This window comes from Microplitis mediator, chromosome 2, assembly GCF_029852145.1.
Source record: "Microplitis mediator isolate UGA2020A chromosome 2, iyMicMedi2.1, whole genome shotgun sequence".
In the NCBI taxonomy this organism is placed as follows: Eukaryota; Metazoa; Arthropoda; class Insecta; order Hymenoptera; family Braconidae; genus Microplitis; species Microplitis mediator.
The window spans coordinates 26,044,761-26,069,366 of NC_079970.1; the positions used below are offsets into that span (position 1 = coordinate 26,044,761).

Consider the following 24,606-nt stretch of genomic DNA (forward strand, 5'->3'; position numbering starts at 1 on the left):
TTATTTAAATCCGAATTCACTCGGTTTTGGAGTTTTAAAAAAAAATCCGCACACGGAGTTAGAGATCTAGTTTTTTCAGCGGAGCGATTTCGCAGTGATCTAGATTTTATTTAAATCTGCATTTACTCCGATTCAAAATTAAAATGTTAAAATAAACTCCCCTTCGAAGTCAATTTTACTCCGAAAGGATTTAATTAAAAAATACTCATTCGCTCCGAATTCACTCCCCTTCGGAGTCAATTTTACTCCGAGGTGATTTACTTAAAAAAACACTCATTTGCTCCTAATTTACTCCACTTTCACTTCGCAAATTTTTTAGTGTAAAAAAAAATTCATATTAATTTTGTCAAATTTAAAAAATTCAATTTTTATTAATTAACACTAACGGCAGTAAAATGCAACACAATAGTAATTATTATTAATGCTAAAGGATAAATAAAAGTAATAAATAAAATTTTTTTTTATCGTTTAATTTAATAATTTTTTTAAACGTTAGAGCATTGCACAATGTATAATATTATCGTAAGAAATTTTTCAAATATAATGATAAATATCAACTTCATTATCGATTGTTTAATAATATCATAATATTAATAATAATTATAATTATAATTATAGTAATATGACATTTATTTTATTTTTTTTCCTTTTAATATATATGTATAAGTGTATACAATTTGAAATAAAAGCGTCTGCAATATTGCACGATAAAAATTATTTTAATTCACGTAGAGATTGTAAACATGATATACGATTGACATTTTAATTTTTTAAACGTTTTTTTTTCACATATACCCTAATGGAATATATCAAAAACAAATTTAAATGTTTAATAAAAGTTAGATATTGATCTTAGATTGATTTATGTTGCTATTAATTAAGGACTTCAGAGCTATGATTGGCGAAGTCAACATATATGTTACAGCGACACATGTCTTTTGGTAAATAATTAAATAAATAAATAAATAATAATCACAATGATAATAAATTATTTTTCAAGAAATGGAAGTATGTTTGTATTTTTAAGTTCCTTTGTATTTAAATTTAATTATTTAATGACAATAATAATTATTATTAATTTCTAATCGTCGATTTTTATAATTATATTTATAAATATTATAATAAAAAAGACGAAGTAGATTCAAGTCAGTCGCATTTTTAATACGGACTTTTATTGTTTGTGAGCAAATATTAAGCTCGTGAACGTTTTGTTTTTTTTTTTTTTTAATTTTGACTTGAATCTGTTTTTTGAGGATCCATCTCAACCATTTTTAAATTATTAATTTAGCAGTCGCTTTTTTGAGTCGTCGATTATTTATTTATTCGTTAATTTGCAATCGCCTTTTTTTTGTAGAATTAGATGTTGATGTTGTTGTTGTTGTTGGTAATGAATTTTTGGTAATTAGCCATCCTCAGAAGACTTACATGATAATACACTTGCCCTTTTCGGCCCATGGATTATTTTTTTTGTCGGGCGCGTGAATCAGTGGGTCATTTTTCTCGTTCTCTTCAACGTATTCTCGCATTCTGTAATAATTATTAATAGATTATTTATTATATTTAGTGTTTTAGTTTGAGGATGAGGTGAAGGAGAGATGAGATGCTTGAGATTACGGATTATAAAATATTGTCTGGTAGACGGAGGAAAAAATAATTAAGAGGATAATGTTTTTAAGTAAAGGTTAATTCAGGCTTTCACTTGTAATGTATGGCATGGTGTAGGCAGCATTATAAATTTAAGATTGAAAGTATAGGGATAATGGATACAGGTATTAGATGACATGACATGATACACGACATTGATCCATTATTAACCCATTAAAATGACGCTCTATAAATAATATATACATATTTTTTTTTTAATAATAGATTGGGAAAAATATTCTCATAAATTCCTAGAGTTTATTTTTAAATAAATTTGAATTCAAATTTCACTTATTTTCGGGTATTTTTTAAATAAAATATTTTTTTTTTACTGTTTCATATTTATATGAAGTTTAGATTTGGAATAAAAAAATATTTTTAAATACTGGTATTAATAGGAATGAAAAATGTAGTAGAAATAATTATTGATTTATCGTTTTATAAATATTTGTTTTCGAATATTTATAGAGTCGTATGTGTAATTTTAAAAAAATTTAATTTTACTATTTAGAGCAGCAGTATTGAATTAAAAAAACATGAATTAATTTAAAATTGATGATAATAATAATTGTAAAAATAGCAATTAATTTGTCAACCCGAATTGCAAAGGCGATAAGTCAAAAGCAAACATCGATCGGAATTAATTCTCTGAAGACACAATGACGTTGACAATCACGTTAATCAAGAGATTTTCACCTAAAATCCAACCCATATCTTGTCTTTTCAGCGACAACTCCGAAACTCAGCCCCAACTCCCACTGACGGTCTCTGTTATTTCCGACATGACCGGCGAGCTCGTTAATTTACAACTCTCTGGTTAGCATAAACCAAGGGCCAAATGTTTAGATTACACTCCAGTGGATCGATTCGGACTAAAAATATTCCATTAAAAATAAAATTCAATGCCGGAATGAAAACCTGGAACCCTCGAGCTTACTCCGAAAACAATGACCCCTTTTCAAATCCGATCTGGCTTTTTTTATTCTCAAAAATTCTTTTTATACCTAATGAATGCGTGCGAGAACACATCTACCCACCCACACACACGCGCACTCACACACCGACGTAAGCACACATGAGAAGGGGGCAAGCAAAAATTAAAATTCAGGCTGCAGTGCACGGGGATTGTTGCATTAAATACCCAGCGTTGATGTATGAATACATCAGTTACTGCTTTCAAAACAATTTTGCTGGGCATTCTATCGTGAATAAATTGCGGTATAAAATAAAAGGAGAATATCAACATCTACAGCTTCTACTGCTGATGCACGTTCCTGTCACGCTGAATATTGATTTATCTCGACTTCTATAAGCCTTTTTTTTATTCTCGATTACAAAAAAAAGTATTTTTACTTTTTTTTTTTATGACATTTTTCTCTGTTACATTTTTATTTAATTATAATTATTCTAAAATTCTAATATATATGTGGGTGTATATATATACATATATGCAGAAATATTTTTTTCTGCTTTCACCGTTCCCTTGAAAAAAAAAATTTTAAAACTGCCGCCACAATTTGAATTTTAAAAATTCCCGCCAAATTTATTTTATTTAAAATTTTTTTTCTCGACTGGAATTTAAATATTGCAAAGAAGTTAAAAAAAAATTTTATAAAATTTTGTCCAAGAAAAAAAATTTAAAGTGACTTTTAAAAATTTTCTTCCGAGTTCTGATTAAATTTTTTTTTCTTGTATACATAATTATTTTTTGTACTAGTAAGCATGGAAAAAATGTTGCTGCAAAATGACAGTCATATATATAATATACCAGGTGATGGAAACTCTAGTGAAAGGAAGTTTGCCACTGCACTGAACTAAAGATTTGCGTTCAAGGAGTTTTCAGAGTTAACTTGCATTGATTTTAAGGCAAAAAAAGGTAAAGTTATGCTCTGAAACTTTTGCGCAAGAAATAAAATTTCCATCCTCTACCACACAGTAATACCATTAATAAAATTTTAATAATTAACATTACTCCATAGGTATTACTTTAATAACCCAGCTGTACTTTATGTCGCTTTTATTATTTCCACCAAAAAACTTTTAAATTCAACTTTTCGCTCTATTGTATGAATTAATTAAAATTATACTGCCTCATAAAATCTTTTTAATTAATTAATAAATTTTAAACTTAAAGCTCTCTTTAATAATTTTTTAATGCCACTTTAATTCTTTTAATTAAAATAATTTAATATTTAAGTAAAGTCGAAAATAATTTATGCTAAAAAAAGATTTAAAGGGAATCATTTAATTATTCAAATTATATTCAAATTAAAAACAAAAAATTTTAATATTTAACTGACGATAAATCTAAAACTGTTAACAAAATATATGTATATATAAATAGAGCTTTGGAAAAAAAGAGGAATTGTGTATAGAGAAGAATATTTCTATCCGGTTTGTTGTACTCTTATAAACGCACCTTTCACTCTGCACTCTCGTCGACCGCAAAACGGAATGATATTTTTTATCTTTATCTCTTTTATTATTACTATATATTTTATTTATATATATATTTTATTTATACTTTGAAATTTTTTACTAATCTCGGTTCAATCCTCGGCCACGAGCAGCCGCTTGATTTGCTAATATCATTCGTAACGTTTTTTATCAGATGATATTGTCTTATATATATTGTCTTAAAAATATATGAAAGGATAAATAATAAAGTCTGGACATATCAAGTAGATCAACGATCTGTCGAGTGCCCACATGTACCAGGAAGGGTTTCAAGGCTTAAAAATCAAACGAGGACACGACCAAGGTTTCAAAAAAATGTTTGTTTTTTATTTTTTTTTTTATTTAATTTTATTAGAAAGTTACTTGAAATTAACCGCGTCATTGAAGTTTTTAAATAATATTTCAACATAATTGAGTTAATTAAGCGGCATCTAGATTCAAATTTGAGTTTACATCTAAATCGACATGAGTTAAAAAAATACGACACTTAAATATTTTTTTTTTCAAGGACAATTGTCATTAAAATTTTATTTTATTTATTTATTTTACATGGAAATTAATTTTGTAATTAGTAAGATTTTTTTTGTTAAAAACAACAATTTAAGAAACTGATCAAAATTTTGATTTAAAAAAAAAAATTCGGAGTTTTATAGAAAAAATAACTTCTCTTTTTATGAAAATTTTTTATTTTTGCGGGAACTCGAAATTTTAGATCTTGAGATCTAGATAAATCAAATACATAAATCGATACCAATGACATCTAAGTTATTTTTTTTTTGGAAATGACATAAAAAAATTATTTATGATTTAAAAAATAATCACGGCCTATAAAAGTGATTTTTTAAAAAATAAATAGACTTGTGGACAATAAAAAAATAATTATTGAAATAAAAAACAAATAAACAAAAAAACGTGGTTTAAATTTTAAATAATTCATGTTTTGAATTTAAATGAATATAAAATTTAAAAAAAAATATTTTACGTTACATACATTTTTGTCCCAATTACTCACAAAAATTTTCTCCATTTATCTAAATCTAAGAATGAGTAATTGGCAAAAAAAAATTTCTCAGCTAAAACATCTAATTAAAAAAAAAAAAAATCATTTAAAAAGAATGATAAATAAATAATTAAAGTTGTAGTTCTAGTTCTAGATCACACAATTGTCTCAGTTTCTCAACAGCCGAACTAAAAATAACAACAACAGTAACAATGATGACAGCCAGTACTAAAGTTGTGAAGGGATTCTTGATTAATCAAGGATATCTTGTTGCAAGTTACCATACAATCTCATTGTATTTAATCATATATACATATATCCACATGTACTGTCTACATTGTATTGTATATAATGGATAATCATCAGCCTTGACTGTCAACTGAGAACGCGAGAAGACATGAACACAAGCGCCAACTACTTTCTGAATCGCGTAACCCATGTCCAGCTCAGTCGTACCTTTTCTACTTAACTCGCGCTTCTATTAATCTCCCCCTTATCTCAAGTAATTTATTTTTAAAATCCAAACAAAGCTAAAACAAATAGAGCCTCTCTGTTTGTTTGATATAATATACTACTTAGAATCTCTTACTGCATACAAATATATGATAATGGGAAAAATTATTGAAATAAACATCAATTTATTCAGTCATCAAGGATTTATCCGACACCGTTTAATAAATTCTACCTTAGATTGTTGTACTAGTATTAAATATTTTCTTATTCCAGTCACCGCACTCGAGGTCTCGCTCACTTTGGACTCTCACCTCATTCACAATTACAATAATTCACATCTAATTAACACTAAATTGTTCAAAAAAAGTGTAGAAATAAAATATAACATGCAGTTTATCTAAAAAAAACTTTTTTTATTAATAATAAATAATAAATTTAAAAAATATGACATGGTCATGAAGTCTGGGTGTTGCGGAAAAATGGAGTTGCGAAGGAGGGTTGAAACATTTAAATCATAGGTATAAATAAAGTGGTGTTTTAAAAATGTAAGTAAACAATAGATGGTGTAATAAATGGTAAAAGGTGTCCAAATGAACTTACGCCGCAATACTTTTGGACAGAGGCCACCGTTCCATAGTGGCTTGATACTTCATGTTCTCAATCTGCTTCTTCAGTGCGTCTTTATCCATGTTGGCGAGTACACTGGGATCCATGGTAACAACCGCACCCCCCTGACGCAAGTTATAACAACCAGCGCTTGCGCCTACAAACCATCATCAAAAATCAATATTATTTCCTGCTCTACTTATATCTATATGTATATATATTTACTTATTTTAAATATGTACATGGATACTTTTGAACAATGAGACATTTTTATCATCCATCCACACCCTCTGTGTACTACCCTTGTAAATTATCTATATTTGTTTTTATTTGTTATTGTTATTCATATATTTATATATGTATAGTTTTAATTTGGATAAAATTTTTTTTTGAAGGAAAATATTTCGAATTATTTATTGATGGATTTTCTTGTGAGAGAATCAAAGTTCGATGCACGTTCTCAATTCTTATGTTCAACAATATATATATATATATATATATATTTATTTATTTTAAATGGATATTTCTAATAATGAAACATTTTTATGATGTATCTTCACCCTCTGTATTCTACTTTTATAAATTGTACACATGTATTTTTTTTTCTGTACATTTATTATTTTTATTTTTAATTCGGATAAAAATATAATTTTATTGTGTAAAAATTTTTTGAAAGCGTATTGATGTTTTTCCTTACAGAATTGTCAAAATTCAATGAACGTTCTCAATTTTCATGTTCAAAAATATGTATATATTTATTTTTGAACAATCAGATATTTTTATCATGTACTCACACCTTCTGTACTCTACCATTATAAATAGTGCGTATATTTTTTTACCTATTCATTATTATTTTGAATTTGTATAAATTTTTTTTTTTTGTAGAAAATATTTGAAAGGATTTATTGATGTAATTTCTTGCAGGATAGTCAGAGTTCAATGCACGTTTTATGTTTTTATGTTCAATACTATATATATATATGAATACATATATATAGAAGTATTAAGAAGAATAGTGCAGAGCTGGACTATAGCAATTATCTGAATTTATGTCCTCACAGTTTTACCACTTAGACCACCAGATTTTTATTTTTTTACTAATTTTTTTTACGGATTTCCTCTAATCTCAATTTTTTATCCTTAACGTTACGATACGTCAATAAAAAATTAAATTTTTACTCGACGTAAAAAACTCAAATTATGATTGGATTTTAAAAAAAATACATTTTTTATTTAAAAATTTCTTTTTTGTAATAAAAAAAATAGCATATTCTCCATGCACATATTCCGCTTGCATTATTCCAATGGATTTGATGACGAGAGTATACGAGGTATATAAAGTTCGTGAGTTGAGAGAGATATATGTCCGGATGGGACACTGTATTTAAAGGATTCAAAATTCGCGACTACGGATTTATCCGAGCTGAAATAAAAGGAATTGTGTTTAAATTTACTGCTGTACTTTATACAGTACTTACTGGTACTGTAGGAATACATAAAAATGCTCGTTGAATAAAGTTACTCATGTCCCAGATTTATTATCTACGGATAATATTAAAATTTATCCGCCAACTACACCTACACCTCCCTTTAAACTCAAACATTTTTTTTATTTTAAATAATTATTTCCTCTACTATATAAATTATTATTTGCGGGTTAGGGTAATAAATTTACTTAATTTTGTTGTGTAATCGCAAGAATTTTATTGTGAAATTTATTTAGTACTCGGTTTGTATTTTTGTAAGTGATCTCAAGATAAGTATAGGCAGCATTATTTATTTAACTGTAATTTCAATGAGACTCAAGGCAGACCTCTAATAGTAGGTAACTCTATATATTTATTTGTTTATTTAATATTATATAAATTTTCCTACTCGATTTATTTATCATTTTTATATTTACCTTATAAATTAATTGCAGAAGTAATTAAGCGGAAAATCCTTAAGGCAATTGATAGTACGCACTTTGGTCACTGTCGTATATATTTTTTAAAAAAAAATTTAACGCGTATCTGATAGCGGACGGGAAAAAAGTGAGTCGCGAAAACGGTTGGAGGTCTTCGCGATTAGTTTATGGAAACCTAACAATGGCTTACAAATCTAATAATAAGTAATAAAGACACGAGTATACAGTAATTATATGAGTACTCTAAGTAATCATTCAGATGATTACGGACAAAAATTATTTTATCTATTGTCTAGTTGTATGCTAAAGGCTTTTGATGATTAAATAACTTATAATCGTGATAACGAATGAATCGTTTAAATAATTTACTGTTTGTTGCTCAATTGCAATAAAACTTTATTGCAAAAAAAATTTAGTCGTTTAAAATATATAAACTTTTATGAAGATAAAGTTATAAAAAATATATGTATGTATTGATGGATATTTGGATTAAGTGGGCAAATTAAATTGCGACAAGTGCGGGTTTTTTTTTTTTTGAAGGAATATTTTATGAAAGAGAAAGATAGGGGTATGATGGGTCAGTACAAAAATTCGGTAAAAAAAATGTTTATCAAGTTTTTGTTGAAGTTACGGGGAGTAGAAATTTCTGAGTGATTTTATACATATATGTGGGTATTTATAATATATATAGTATATATATTAGTCATATACTGTGCATACAATACATATATGTAGACACGGGGAAATATAAAACTACTGGAAGCTGTTGCAGAATTATCTACACAGAAAAAAAGGATTTTTTGGCGCGAAAAATTTTCTTGCGCCAAGAAATCTTTTTTTTTCTGTGTAAAAAAACATTTTGCTTTTTCTAGTATGAAAGACAAGAATTTAATTGATGTAATTTTCGATATTCTGATCTTAGATCAGACTTTGACGCCTGGGAACTTACAAATTGAGTTTGCGTAATATAATTTAGCTTGCAGTAGCCTAAGGGTCCTGAAAATTGTTGCCGGAACATTTAGAAAGACAATTAGGCTCTTCCATAAGACTTGTGCAGCCTCTAATTAAATTTAAACCTCTGTAAGCCTCATTAATCGAGTTCGAGTAAGACATTTCTTAATATTTGAACGCTTTTTCGAGCCAGTCAGAGTCTTTTTCCAGTAAATTTTTATTTTAAGATGCATATGTATATATTATTAGCCCTCAGGCAATCCCATTTCCGGCCAAATTAGTCAAATTCAAATTCAAATTCAATTTTCAAACCAAATTCAAATGTCAGCGACGAATCTTAGGTCCGAGAGACCTCACATTTTTTTTGTGAAAAATTCTTTCGGCTTTCACTGGGATTCGAACCCGCGTCCAGCGGCCAGCCAGTGATCAAGTTCGATTTTTCCGTAAAATTTTCCCATTTCGACCACAAACTACCATCTACTATAACTATTCTCAACCGCGTCATCAAACTCCAGGCGGTAAGCGGAATTTTATAAATTTCCAATATTCCGACTAAGAATGTCTTAAGTTCGGCGCTAGTGTACTTTGTCCCTGTGTTTTACGTTCCGGCCGGTAAGGCGACGCTCGTAGCTTTGATTAATTTACTTGACAGCAGAGGCGTGCGCGAGGTCCCAACTTCGCCACAGCCGTTCTTAATTACAACTCGCACTATTAAAACGTATAGTAACGTACGTGCATTCCAAGTGCATCATTCGACCCATTCACAAAAAGTCATTGTTTATATATCTTATTTACAATATGAATTGAAATACTCACCAGCAGTAAGTAACAGCACAAAATCTCTCAAAAATATTTTCTTTTATCAAAATTTATTAACTAACAATAATAGTAATTTTTGATCACAACAATCTAACGATAGCCACTCCCTGACCCCTCCCTCAATAAACGCGATGAGTTTGATGACTAATCATTCATGTCACTCAGCTCTTAATCACCGATTGTCTACTGCCTATCCTCACTTTGTCTCTTCCTTCACCTTCATCTTCCCAATTATTTATATTTGAATAATTAATTAATGTAACGGTACCGAAGTCCACCTCCGTTTTACGAAAGGCCTATTTCAGGCACACGCTATTTCGATTTAAATATTACACATTTATTTATTACAGACAAAAGATGGAGTATCATGGGTTCTTATCAGCCACATGCTTGTTTATATCAATAGCAGTTATCACGGGACAGAATATTTACAGCGATGACTCGATATACCAGTGTCCAAAGCACTGGTTGAAACACCAGGATTCTTGTTACCGCTTCATCAAAAGCCCGTTGAAGAAACGGGAAGAAGCAAAACGCACATGCGAAGCTTATCAAAGTGACCTAGTGTCGATAAACACCATAGAGGAGCACGGGTTCTTGATAAAAGAGTTGCAGTGGCGAGATCCGCAGCACCGGACCTGGTACATTGGAGGCAAATTATCCGGCGGGTACTGGTCCAATGAAGCCGATGGTTCTTCGCTGTCTATGGTAGAGACCGCAATCTTACCCGAACCAAACGACGGTATAATTCGGGAGTATCTTGCCTATGATTACAGCCCGGGTCTCCAGAAGTGGGGGCTCAAGAAGGTCACGCCGAACGAAGATCATCTGTTCATCTGCGAAGCTCACACGTCGACTCTGTCGAACCTCGTCGAGGACGAACGGGATTACAAGTATGGCATTGAAATTGACAACCCGCTGCGCATACCTCGGGGTCCTTATTTTACGACTCAGCCCCAGGACCAGGTCTTCGACGCTGCTGAGCAGTACAGACTAATAAATGAAATAACACTCAAGTGTCATGCGGAAGGATGGCCGACGCCGACTTACGAGTGGTACAAAGAGGAGTACAGGAACGGCAGGACATTCGCCACACAGATTGACCCCTTGACCAACAGCAGGTACACTGTGACTGGAGGGAATTTGGTCGTACACAAGCCCGAGCAAAGGGAAGACGATGGCGCCTATCACTGCAAGGCCAGCAACGAGTACGGTACCATAATATCCGAAAGTGTTAAGATACAGTTCGGTTATATACTGGAATTTAATTTAAAGAGATCTGAAGAACGCGGGGATCAGAACTGGGGTAAAACAATTTACTGTGACCCGCCTCAGCACTTTCCGGATGTAAATTATTACTGGTCGCGTGACTTCTTTCCTAATTGGGTTGAAGAAGACAAGCGGGTGCTTGTGTCCAACGACGGGGCGCTTTATTTCTCAGCACTAGAACCCATTGACGCTGGTAATTATTCGTGCAGTGTCCAGAGCACGGCCTCGAGGAACGGACAGAAGGGTCCGTTCTTCCCTCTGCGAGTTGACCATCACTCGTCTTTCCAACAGCTAAAGTTTGCTAACAATTTTCCCAAAGTTTTTCCGGATGCGCCGGTTGCTGGCGACAATGTCACGTTTGAGTGCATGGCTTTTGGTTACCCGGTTCCTTCGTACAACTGGACCCGTGTGGGCGCACCTTTGCCGCATGACTCAGTGCTCGCTAAATTCAATCGGATTCTCGAAATCCACAATATCAAGGTAGAAGATCAGGGCACTTATCAATGTCGGGCTTCAAATGAACGCGCTGATATCCTGGGAGAAGTTACTCTGTCTATTCAAGCGAAGCCCAACTTCACTATTCCGCTGGAAGATAAACATGCAGATAAGGACAGCGACTTGACTTGGTCTTGCGAGGCTTTTGGTGTTCCCGATGTTACTTACAGCTGGTATAAAAACGGAGAGCTACTTAATATTTATGAGCTTGAACTGGAAGACAGGGATCGTTTTACTATTCACGACAATGTACTTAAGATACAGCGATTGGATCCAGAACGAGACCCCGGCATGTATCAGTGCGCTGCTAAAAATGAACTCAAGACTAAATATTCCTCAGCACAACTTCGGGTTCTCTGTATGTATTTTTGAAAATTACATTTTCAGATTGATAGCTCACTTATGTTTTTTTTTCTTTTTTCAGCAATGAAACCGTCGTTCAAAAAACATCCGATGGAACCAGAGACTTATGCGGCTGAAGGCGGAAATGTTACCATCGTTTGCAATCCCGAGGCAGCGCCACGGCCCAAGTTTGTGTGGAAAAAAGATGGGAATATTATTGGGTCTGGTGGTAAGCGACACATTTTGCCAAATGGTAACCTGATAATAAATCGAGTTTCACGTGATGATGAAGGATTTTATGTTTGTATGGCATCTAATCAGTACGGAAATGATGAGAGTCGTGGTCGGCTCATTGTCTTACGTAAGCTATAAATTATACTCTGGATATTTTGAGTAAAATATTTTATAACAGTAATTAATAGTCAAATTATTTTTTAAAGGTGGTCCATATTTAACCGAACAGCTTCCGGTTCGTATAATAACCGCAGTGATGTACAATCACACACTCCGTTGCCAAGCAGACGTTGACCCAAAGCTAGACGTAGCTTACGTTTGGAAGCACAACGGACTCGAGATACGAGAAAAAGACATTCTCAACAATCCGCGTTACCAAATATATGACGGCACATTCCATTTGATAAATATCACCCTGTCGGACGCAGGAGAGTACGAGTGTGAGCTCAAGAGCGCAGTGGGCAGCGTGTCGAGTAAAGCGACGATGATAGTAGAGGGACCACCCGGTCCGCCTGGTGGTGTCCAGGTGAATATCGTCAAGACGTCGGCCTCTTTGCATTGGACTGACGGTGCTCAGAACGGACGTCCGATTCTCATGTACCGGGTCAGTGGGAACACATCCTGGAGCGGCGACTGGTTCATGATCGTAGAGAACATAACTGCGATTGAAATCGATCGTTATACGGAACGGAAACAAGCCGAGCTTGAGAATGTCCTCAACCCATTCACGACCTACGAGTTCCGTGTGAGTGCCGCCAATGAATTCGGGTACGGTCCCTACTCGTTGCCGTCCCCCAAGTACAGCACGCCGCCAGCGAAACCCCAACGAGCACCAGCGCGAGTTGGTGGGGGTGGTGGTAAAGTCGGAGAATTGACGATAACTTGGGAGCCACTGCCACCGGCTTATCAGAATGGACGCAACGTTCATTACAAAGTATTTTGGCGCCGCAAAGGCAAAGAACACGAGTTCCAGTCGCTGTTGTTGAAAGACCGTGGTAACATTGGCAAGTATGTCGCCTCGATATCACCGGATTATTATTACATGCAGTATGAAGTCAAAGTCCAGGTGTTCAATGAAGCTGGAGAAGGGCCGACTTCAGATATCGCGACTGTCTATAGTGCTGAAGACTTGCCGATTATTCAGCCGCAAGGAATTAAAATTCTTCGTTACAACAGTACTAGTTTGAATGTCACTTGGACCCCGGTTCCGCCGATACGCGAGTCGTTGAAAGGTAATTTGACGGGATACCGTATCAAGTATTGGCCAGATGGCAACGACGAAGACGACGCTATTTACTATTTGTCACGTTCCCAACGTCCTTGGGCGCTGATTGTCGGTCTTCAACCTGACACTTCTTATTTCGCTAAAGTAATGGCCTACAATTCGGCGGGTGCTGGTCCAGAAAGTGAACGTTTCTTGGAGCGAACGTTCAGAAAAGCTCCGCAAAATCCACCGACTTCAGTATTTCCGTTTGAAGTGAATCCGTCCACAGTCAAGGTAATCTGGCGCTATGTCCAGCCGGACTGGGGAGAAGAACCCCTTGATGGCTACAAAGTACGTGTGTGGGAATTTGATCAGGACATGAGCACCGCTAATGACACTATTGTACGAGCTGGTCAAAAATTGGAGGCTTATGTGAGAAATCTAAGCCCCGGGAAAACGTACAATCTGCGTATCCTGGCGTTCAGCAAAGGCGGGGACGGTCGCATGTCCAGTCCACCGCTGACTTTCCAAATGGGGGATCCTGCGCAGTTCAGAAACAGTGCAAGTAACAAAATTTTTGACGCTGGTATTTGCATTACCATCTTACTTATTTTTAAACATTTTATGTGAAATTTTATTTTTTTATTTACTGAGATCTGATTTTTTTATTTTTCATCGTATCAAATTTTGATATTTTTTTATACATTTTTACGTTGGTAACTAAAAATTTTTTTTTAAGCGCACGAAAAAATTTGATGGTTTATTTTTAAACTGGTTTATATTTTTATAAACAAATAACAAATAACGAGCCTAAGTGTTCTTACATTGAGTATTTTTAAATGTAATTAATTAATTAATTAAGGGAAATGAAATCTCAAAAATAATTATAATTAACTCTTGTTCAAAAAATTTTTACCTCATAAAATTAAAGTCACATCAGGATTTTTTTATTACAATAAAGTTAGCAGACATTTGAAAATTTTGGTTTTTTTTTAACAAAAAAATAAATATTAAAAAAAATATTTTGAAAAATTGCACATATAGTTTATGAAATTTTCGACATGTGCATTTTTTTAGAAATATTTTTTTTTCATTATCCATCTGTTAAAAAAAATTCTTTTTAATTTCAAATGTCTGCTAACTTTATTATCATATTTTTTTTCATTAATTATCTTAATTCTAATTAATAATTATTAGATATTTTTATCTACAATTCATTTTTATAAAAAAACATAAAATGAAAAAAAAATCAGTAATTCTTAAACTTACCCAATTAATTTTATTCTTCAAAAAAATTCTGTCTCATCCTCCCTAAAAAAAAAGAATTTTTTGACTTCCAGGTAAATATTTTTTTGAACAGAGTCTTATATTATTGGCATGCTGCAGATCTTGAAATTTTTAAAAATAAGTTACTGAATATAAAAGTACAATTTTTTATTTATTTTAAAATTTATATTGTTATAAAAATATATCTATATATATACATATATAAAATAGAAATGAATGATTTTAAAATAAATCATACACTGCCTCAATTAACGAACAATAAAAAAAAAGTTTTATATTTTCCCGAAATTAATTAAAGTAACAGCTACAAAAAAGCAAGAATATTTTTTATATCAATTGAATAGAAGGCGAATATATATATGTAGTACATCACTATGACAATTTATTTTTTGTTAGTACGTTAATGTGATAGCTCGTCGATATGCAGCATAGTTCCGTCCATTTTTTTGTATATACATTTTAACTATAATAATAATAAATGATTAATAATTATAGTGTACTGCAACAATGACTAACGAGTAATGATTAATAATTGATGATTTATAATAAGAGATTGATGTTGTATTTAATGTAATTTAATAAATTTAATTCTGTAATTGTAATACTAAGTATATAATGCAGATAAATTTAAATTGAATAAGTACTGCGTTATAAACTATAAATTACACCAGAGTACTCACATCAAATACACTTTACTATTTATAAAATTTACTATTTTATTTACAAAATTATTAACTTACTCTTGATTTATCTCAAGTATTTTTTTCGACTTGTACAACCTGATTATGAATCAATAAATATTAATTTTTATATAAATATGTTTTGTAATTTTTTTTTTCTTTAATAAATCTATTAATTGATACAAAAATTTTTTTTTTAGTTCCTATTGACTGCAAAACTAAGAAATATATATTAGAGCCTCCCTGATTAAAAAAGTGAATTGAAAAGTATTGAAAAAGATGAGAAATGAATCCTTTCGAATACTTTCTATACCCCAAGGTTTTCATTTTGACATAAAATGAATACTTTTCAATCCCAAAATAATAAAAGAATTTCTGAACTTCCGAGGAATTGAAAAAGATTCAAATGAATTGATATTTTTAATCTTTCTGAATCCTTCTCAATACCTAAATAATCCAACATTTCGGATCAAGTGTGGGATTGAAAAAGATTGAAATGAATTGAAATTTTTGAATCCTTCTGAATCCTTCTTAATTCTCAATTCTTTTCAATACTTTCGAATTCCACTTTGGAATTGGAAAGTATTCAAACGATCGAAATTCCAATTCCATTCAACACTTTCCAAAACCGCCGAGGGATTGAAAAGAATTGAAATAATTTTCAATACTTTTCAATTCACTTTTTTAATCAGGGCTGGGAAATACGAAAAATTTAAGCGGTTAATTAATTTCTTATGTGACTCATTTTATCCCAAGTAGTTAATGTCACTTGAAAATTTATCATAATTGCAAAATTATTTAAAAAATATATATAAATTCCTGATTTTAAAAAATTATTAAAATTTATGACAGCTAAGAAAATTTTGAAATTTCAGTAAAAATTTTAGCTATTAAGGGCATTCTCAGACAGTACCCCCCACTTTTTAGAAATATGCAATGACTTTCAACTGTCATAACCGTATTAAAATTTTATTAATTAATTAAAAAAAAATTAAAACCTTAATTGAAAAAAAGACAACGTAGTCGTAATTTCGTTAAGATATAGAATTTAAAAAAAATTTACAATTGATATCAGTTGGGAGTTAAACGAAATTTGTTGAATAAATTTTAACCAACAAAATTTTAAAATTCGAATTATAAAATTGACATGATAATTTTACTGAAATTTATTTAACGAATTTTGTTTAACTCCTAATTGATATCAAGTGGAAACAATTTTTTTTAAGTCTTTATGTCGGCAAAATTACGACTACGTTGTCCTTTTTTCAATTAATGCTTTAATTTTTTTTTAATTAATTATCAAAAATTTGATACGCTTATGACAGGTGAAAGTCATTGAAAATTTTTAAAAAGTGGGGGGCACTGTCTGAGAATGACCTTAACTGTAAAAAAACTCGTAAAAATTGTCCCGCCATTAGAAAATGTATCGCTATTGGCCTCGTTACCCCTCAGAGTAAAAAAATGATTCAAAAAAATTCAATTTTGATACTAGATATATATTCATCATTGAGTAAATAATTTTCTTAAATTAGGGCCTATAAATTATTTTTTTCAAAAAAAAAAAAATTTATTTGACATCCAGCAGTAAGTAGACTTATTGCCAATAAATAAATAGATAAATAAAGTTTCAATAAATATTTATTTAATAATAAATGTTTTTGATACATAAGATGAATGGTAATTTATCAGTTATTTTGAATTAATAAAACTTGATTACATAATTTGATTAAAATAATAATAATCATAATAAAAAAAAATAATTATGCATGAAATGACAATATATTAAAATGCTAAAAATAAATAAAATAATCTAGTGTGTAAAATATTATAAATTAACATATACACAAATTATTAATATATATAAACATATATATATTTATAAAAGGTAATTTTTACTGAGCATGCGCTTAGAAGTTTATAAACATTTTTTTTTTTCGATTATTCATAATGATTTTTACTAACATTATATTTAAATGTATGTATATATATATATTTATATAATAATAGTCATCAACCACAAATACACTAGCTGATCCTTTTAAACAATCATTTGAACACTTTTGAAACTACGATACTAGTCTGCTGAAGGCTAGTAAGTATTTGTAAAAAAAAAAAAATATGAGCATTTATTCGCCAATTTATGTAGAGAAGAAAAAAAAGACTTGGGTTTTATTTTTTATTGAGTTAATGAGTTATTTTTAAATGTTGGCGAACAAATGGTTTGTAACTTTTGAATCTTTAATTACTATAATTAAATCGATTTAATCGATTTTAAAATTATGCGATTTAAAATAATAGTAAGATACGAAATAAAGTATCTTATTTATATTTATGTCTACAATGGTGATAATTCTACTGCTGGAAGACCCATTTTCACTCGTAAACTTGGGATGTCATCTTCTATTCTTACGAGTAATTTTATTTTCTATAAAAAAAAAAAAACAATACAGTTAATTAGTTTATTAATTAAAGGAAATTAATTGAAAGCAGTATTTTGCTAGCAGTAAATTTCTGCTCTCAAAAAACTTTGAATTTAATTAATGGCTGAATTATTGAAGATATGGTAAAAATGACAAGATACAATTTTATAGGAAATTTAATTTTCTACAAAAAAGGTATCTATAAAATTTTATGTAAACCCCATAGTTTCGATGGAATTTTTACTTTAAGTTTTGGATAAAATATTTTTGTTCCTATCAGTAAAAATTATACTTTTTAAATTTTTAATTGAAATTGTGGCTTAAATATGAGAGATATAATAAAATGTATCAGAACTAATATTATAGGAAATTTAATTCTCTACAAAAAAGGTTTCTATAAATTTTAACCTAAACCCCATAGTTTTCTCACAATTCCAGTTCAAAGCCATGTAAAATATATTTTAGTCTTTTTCAGTAAAAATTTTTTATTTCAAACTGAAATTCTGATTCAATTTCTAAAGTTTCGATAAAAATCGCAAAATATCATTTTATAGGAAACAAAATCTCTAAAAAAAAAATTTCAATGACTTTTTATTACTTTGGTGACAAATTTCAATAACGGAAAATTCTCAATTACAAAAAAAAAACCAAAGCAGAGGAAAATTCTATGCAGTGAAAAAAAAATTTATGAGTATCAATGAAATATAAATCTAAAAGTAAAAAAATATGAATACCCACCGTGCTAGTATCACCTGGCGTCCTCATCCATATATAAATCATATACCCAGGGATGCACAGCATCGATGATAAAGCCGTGAACCATCCGAACACGTGTGACCACCATGGGTACTCATAGTTCAAGTATTTAACCGGCGTCCACTGTATCAAGTTAAAGAAGAATACGCCCTGGAAAAAATTAAATCATTAAGTTATCGTATAAACGTCGATAACCAATTTACTTATTAATTAAATATACTAACAATACAAATAAGTGGAGTTGTGAAAGTCCAGCAGAATTTCCACCATCCCATCGGATAATAACCAATCATATCTCTCAGAGCATCGTAAAATCTGTTGACCCCAAATGCCCAGCTGATGGCAATACACTCGAAGAATATAAGGAAGAGCAGACAAAAACCAGATACCGCATAGGAATCGAGAATTTGAAAGACGTACATTCCACCCTGCGATATACACGACAGACCAATCAAGTAAGAGATCATACATACGATAGCTATAAATATTTCTTTGCGTCTACGAAGTAGCTTGGGCCATTCATCAACCTAGAAATCAATCAACGTATTTGTTTATTTATTTTATTAATTAATCACTTGATTGCCAACTTATCAACAGTAATTACCATGGCAGTAATGAATCCTTCCATAGTACAAAATTGCGAATCCAAACCAATAAGCAAGAGCATGAAGAAGAAGAGACAAGACCAAAGTGGCGCACCAGGAAGCTGGAGTACTGCTGAAGGATAAGCCAAAAATGCCAATCCTGGACCGGATGCTGCTACCTCAGCAACTGGTTTCTGCTGCTCGTGAGCCATGAAGCCGACAACTGAAAATATAACGAACCCGGCGAACATACTCGTGGATGAATTCACTGTGCAGACAATCAGTGCGTCTTTGTAGACGTTGTTGGTAAATTTATTGTAGCTGCCTAGAGCGACTAGTGTTCCCAGTCCGAGTCCGTAGGAAAAGAATATTTGTGTTACTGCATCAATCCATACCTGTAATTTTTTATTTATTATATTGAGAAATTTTGATTCCTTGTGAGCAATTTTGGCCGGGTCGAAAAATTTGATTTGTTCTAAATCAAATAGAAATTTTAAGTTATTTCTATTAAATTTAACTTTTTATTTGTATTTTATTAACATGAGTAGATCGAAATTAGACTTTTTGTTCATAATTTATTGTCTTCTTTCGTTTTTATCCAGACAAAAATCAAACTTTTACTGTCTATTATTTTCATTAGTCTGTTTTTGATCGTCTTTGAATCAAAAACAGCTCAAAATTTATATAAAACTTAAAAAAACAGACCAAATTTTTCGACCCGAGTTTCAACCCTTTTTTGGTACCTGAGATTCTTTGAGCTTTGAAAGATTTGGGCTGATATAAAAGTGTATACCCTCCATAGCACCTGGCAATGTGATACCGCGGATAAGTAGAATTGTTAAGAGTACATAAGGAAATAATGCTGTAAAATACACAACTTTTCCGGTCCATTTAACTCCTTTCCAAATACAAAAGTAACAGAGGATCCATACGACCAATAATGTCCCGGCTAACTCCCAACGTATTGAACCCACGTGCTCAATACCCGGTGATATTTGTAGTGCTCGTCGTCTATTAAATAATTTTTTGATTAGTAATTTAGTTTTAATAGAAGTTAAAAGAAAAAAAATATACTGACTCCCAAAATTCTTTTACTGGGTCACTCAGCTCAGTGGCAGTAACATTGAGGTGGTTTACAGAACACATTTTGACGACACTGTTTTTGGTGACTTGGTCCCAGCAGTAAAGTGAGCTACGGTTGTATGGATTTATGCAATTTTTAGTATTCCATGGATTGTTACAACTCGCCCATGGTAAGACTAAAAATAAAATATTTTTTCTTAAGGATTTTATGTTTTTTTAGGTTTTAAATTATTGACTTTGTTACAAAATTTATTTTTATCGGCGTATTATCAAGTATCGGGGAAAAGTTAGACACTAAAATTTTTGGAAAAAAAAAAGTAATAGAATAGTTTTTTACGCAGTACAAAAGTACGGAAGAAAAATTTTGTTAGCACGAAAAAAATTTGTTATCAAAAATATTTAAAAATCTCTCCGAAATTCTAACATATTGTAAAATTGAAATTAAAACTCAAATTCAGAGTGAATGCGGAGCGGATGACTTTTTTTTTTATTTAATTCCCTCGGAGTGAAATTTACTTCAAAGGGGAGTTTATTTTCATATAAAAACTCCGAATCGGAGTGAATGCGGACTTAAATAAAATTCAGATCACTCCGAATTCACTACCGATTTTTCGTAGTAAGTTAAACTTTTTAAAGAAAAGTAATAAAATTATTTACCACTTCTCATAGAAATGAAGAAATAGAAAATAGCCCAGGCGAGAATGACAATATAGTAGATATTCATCCAACAGGACATCACTGCAGCAGCATAACCGATACCCTTGAAAATGGGAGCAATCTTAAAGACTCCAAGACCACCGATAGTCAGCATCTGTCCCAGCGCAAGCTCCATAAAAAACATGGGTATTCCAGCCAGAAATAATGTCAGAAAGTAGGGTATCAAAAATGCGCCGCCACCGTTCTTGTAACAGAGGTAAGGAAATCGCCATACGTTTCCCAGTCCAATGGCCAGCCCGACCTTTCAACATTCAAATTTACCAGTAGCTCATTTAAGTCACAAACTACAATTATTTAGTAAGCAAATAACTTACGACACTTAAAATAAAGTCAAGTTTGCTGCTCCATGCGCCTCGTTCCGGAAGCGCCTTTTTTTTTGGCGCCGTGGATGCACACATGAGATTCAATGCTGCCCGAACCTCGTCGATGTTTTCCGCCTCAGCAAGCTCTGGATCCCTCGAGCTTTCAGCCATTGTTTATTTTCGTTATTATTTTCTTTACTTTATCTTACTGTCAATCTTTAAATCTCTATCGCGAAAAATATCGATACTTGATACCCCAAGCCCGTAAGGCTATTTTATGATTGTACTTTTGTAATACTTTTTTTTTTATTTTCTCGAAAAAATTGTGTCAATACCAGCGACTATAATCTAAAAATTTATTCCAAGTGATTAAGTATCCTCAAGGCATAACACTAGACCTGTAAAAAAAATATTTTTATCGTAATTACAATTAGACTTTTTTAAATATTTGTAACAAAAAATATAGTCACAAAAGAGGTCATATATTATACCAATTGTTTGATTAATTTTTCATCACATACGACCCACTTTAACATTAAACATTTACTTATATTGCACTTTTCATAAAAACTCACAAGAATAATTCTGTTGAAAAACCCGCGTAAAAAAGCCCAATTATTCAAAAACAAAATTCACTGAGCAGAAAAATAAATTTTCAAAAATATATCAACTCTTGTAGTTAAAAAAAAAATATTAACAAATTTTGTAACCAAAATTTGTCATTTAAATCAACAAAATCCATGGAAAATTTTTTATCAACAAAATCTCGAAATTTTGACACAAGAATTTTTTTTTTTAAATAAAATTATTCTTAATAAATATTAAATAAATAATTTTCAATACCAATTTCATATTTTTCAGTGAAAAAAAACATATATGTCCTAAAAAATATATTTTATAAAAATAATTTACTGCCTAATACTTTTGAAATAAAAAATTTTTCGCTCAGTGTAAAATCTCAAAAACTCCGACAATGTCTACAACAAATACAAGCTCCTAAAAAACAAAACTGCAAAGAAGCAATCAACCGACTGAAAATAAAGCAACTCAGGTTGTATCTATTGAGTATAATTGGGTCGCGAATTGTCTTTTGTATTTCAATTATACATCCTTGGTGCAAACTATTAAAATTCCTTTTTATCGCAGTAGGGGACAATGCATCCGATATATTACGCATCATAAAATCACCTACCTCTACTACAATCACTCACACAGCCATCGGCATTACAACTCCATACCACGTACTTACTTTATTGTAACTATCAAAAGCTTACAGCAGATATTAGTAAGCTAATTTTTTATACAGGAGGAGCGACGTTAAATACGTATGTCCGGCGGGGGGTCTACCTAATAAATATATATACATACATGCACACACATATACATATTCATATATATCACTATCAAGCATAAAAAAAACTAAAACCCACCTACAGAAAAATTTTTAGCCCTCGTTTGTGATTCTAATATTCTATTACACTTAAACTCTGTCATCTAATACATACATTACATATATATATATATATATATATATACTATTCCTCTTTACACCTCCACACTTTACCCTTTTATTCTCAACATCAACTACAGAATCTCCCTCTTCCTCTTCCACGCTCATAAAAAACAGATATATTATAATTAATCCCGGAAGTTTATGTCTTACAATAATTTATATGTATATATACAAACTGAAATTTATCTAGATATCTTTGATATATATTTTACCTCAATATTTAAACGTGAATTTTTTTTTTACCCCAGCAAATTTTAAAAATCTTTCACTTACGTGTCGCAATCAATCACCGGAGCATTAATAACCCTGTCAATAAAATGTCTGTGTAAAGTATACAAACCCAGTAATTATGGGTTCCTAGGGCTTGTAATTAATATAAAACAAGAGGTAGAATATTTTAAAAAACGGTAATGAGTAATGAGTAATAGTTTAAGTAAGTAGAGAAATAAAATCTCACCCTTGGGTATTTATCCTTGACGCACAAATTCTGATTTAAATCACGTGAATTAAAAAAAAATATATATGTAATTAATAAGAGCTGATGATTTTTATAAACAATTAGCGGTAGTATTCGCGCACTCAAATAAGTTACCACGTTTGCACTCGAGGATGAGTCGGACGCGCGAGTCGTGTCGCGGTGGCGGCGAGTGCACGACTGACAGATCCAGCGGGTACTGGGTTCTGAAGGCTGCTATAGGCAGTAGACACACTCGATCCGATCGCGACTTATTATATATATATATCTAGATATGTATATGTACAACGTAAAAATAAAACTCGCGTGGATAAGAGAACAAGAGCAAGTACAAGTCAACCAGCGATCTCGATGATGATGATGATGACGATGATCCAAGTGTAACTCGTTATCTCACTGTCAGCAAACCGAGCAAACTAAATGAGGGACCTGGTTATGAGTGGGGATAACCCCCGTTTTGTCGTATACTCTACGATCCCTTATTCTAATCTGGATCCGTTTTACCTCCGATACCTTTCTTCAGATCTCGGTCCAGGTTCTTTTTAGTGCTGCCTTATTTTCCCTACAAGAGCAATGACTTTTTCTTCTTTTTTTTTTTTGACAGTGATCTGTGCTACTGATCCGTCCTGAATGTTACTTTATTTCCTTAGAAATTTCCAAAGGGAGAGCTGAGTTCTAAAAATTTGAGTATTATAAAAATAGGCAATTGTGGATTTGATTGAAGGAACAGAGTGGGGGTTCCCCGAGATGACAAACAGTATATCATAATCAACGGTATATCATTATCAACGTTGACAACTAAACGTGGTTGATGTAGATTATAATGTGAAGCTGATGGCGACTGGCAACTAGCAACTGTTCGGCCACCACCACTGGCCTTTAACCACCGGGACACCAACATCATCATGATCGTCGGACTATTATTACAGCTTCTTCTAGCTTCCTATAGGACACATCCTCTATCCTCATATATATCCGTAATAAAATTTTTTTTTATCACACTCAACAACAGGCTTCGGTATCGATGTAACGCTGGATTACATCCGCCGGAAAAATCAGACATTCAGCTGATACCTTACGACCAATCAGTAAATGGTTTTTTTCTTTTAAAAACTAACCAGATTAGGTATTGATTTAAGAGGTTAATTTCAGCTCCAGTCGGGCTGAGGTTGGATGACAAGAGCTTTTGCGAAAGCTTCTGTCAAAGAATAACGGGGAATATTTGAAATTTTGGTATTTTAATCTACACGTGAATCCAGAGCTGCTCGGACCGGGTGATAAAGTAGGTGAGCAAGACTAGGAAGCTGGTATATCCGGAGGGTTCACGTGACACCGATCAGTCCCCGCATCCGTTCTGGCGGTTCCAAGTGTCGTGGATGCTGCAGGGGCTGTGGCAATACTGTTCTACT

At 31.7% G+C, this 24,606-nt stretch overlaps 3 protein-coding genes across 5 annotated transcripts; 1 reads left to right on the forward strand and 2 right to left on the reverse strand.

Annotated features, from left to right (window-relative positions):
* Positions 1–1,185: 1,185 nt before the first annotated feature.
* On the reverse strand, positions 1,186–8,221 carry LOC130678777 (guanine nucleotide-binding protein subunit gamma-e). The gene is made up of 3 exons (XM_057486238.1): positions 8,064–8,221; positions 6,155–6,317; positions 1,186–1,527 (listed from the first exon to the last, which is right to left on the reverse strand). The coding sequence occupies exons 2-3, from the start codon at positions 6,265–6,267 to the stop codon at positions 1,422–1,424; spliced, it is 219 nt and encodes a 72-aa protein (XP_057342221.1). The 5' UTR covers positions 6,268–6,317; positions 8,064–8,221; the 3' UTR covers positions 1,186–1,421.
* Positions 8,222–9,695: 1,474 nt separating this feature from the next.
* On the forward strand, positions 9,696–14,324 carry LOC130678776 (contactin). Its single transcript, XM_057486237.1, has 4 exons — positions 9,696–9,838; positions 10,187–11,958; positions 12,025–12,303; positions 12,383–14,324. Exons 2-4 carry the CDS (start codon positions 10,194–10,196, stop codon positions 14,008–14,010), a joined length of 3,672 nt encoding a protein of 1,223 aa, XP_057342220.1. The 5' UTR covers positions 9,696–9,838; positions 10,187–10,193; the 3' UTR covers positions 14,011–14,324.
* Positions 14,325–17,327: 3,003 nt separating this feature from the next.
* LOC130663500 (sodium- and chloride-dependent GABA transporter 1) lies at positions 17,328–23,580 on the reverse strand. Of its 3 annotated transcripts, none has more exons than XM_057462752.1 (9): positions 23,180–23,580; positions 21,222–21,607; positions 20,848–21,148; positions 20,186–20,366; positions 19,851–20,118; positions 19,128–19,502; positions 18,748–19,050; positions 18,506–18,673; positions 17,328–17,772 (listed from the first exon to the last, which is right to left on the reverse strand). In XM_057462752.1, exons 2-9 carry the CDS (start codon positions 21,378–21,380, stop codon positions 17,683–17,685), a joined length of 1,845 nt encoding a protein of 614 aa, XP_057318735.1. In that variant the 5' UTR covers positions 21,381–21,607; positions 23,180–23,580; the 3' UTR covers positions 17,328–17,682. The 3 variants fall into 3 exon arrangements, with proteins under 3 accessions (XP_057318735.1, XP_057318736.1, XP_057318737.1); XM_057462753.1 differs by lacking the exon at positions 23,180–23,580 and adding an exon at positions 22,402–22,422; XM_057462754.1 differs by lacking the exon at positions 23,180–23,580 and adding an exon at positions 21,701–21,721.
* Positions 23,581–24,606: the final 1,026 nt, after the last annotated feature.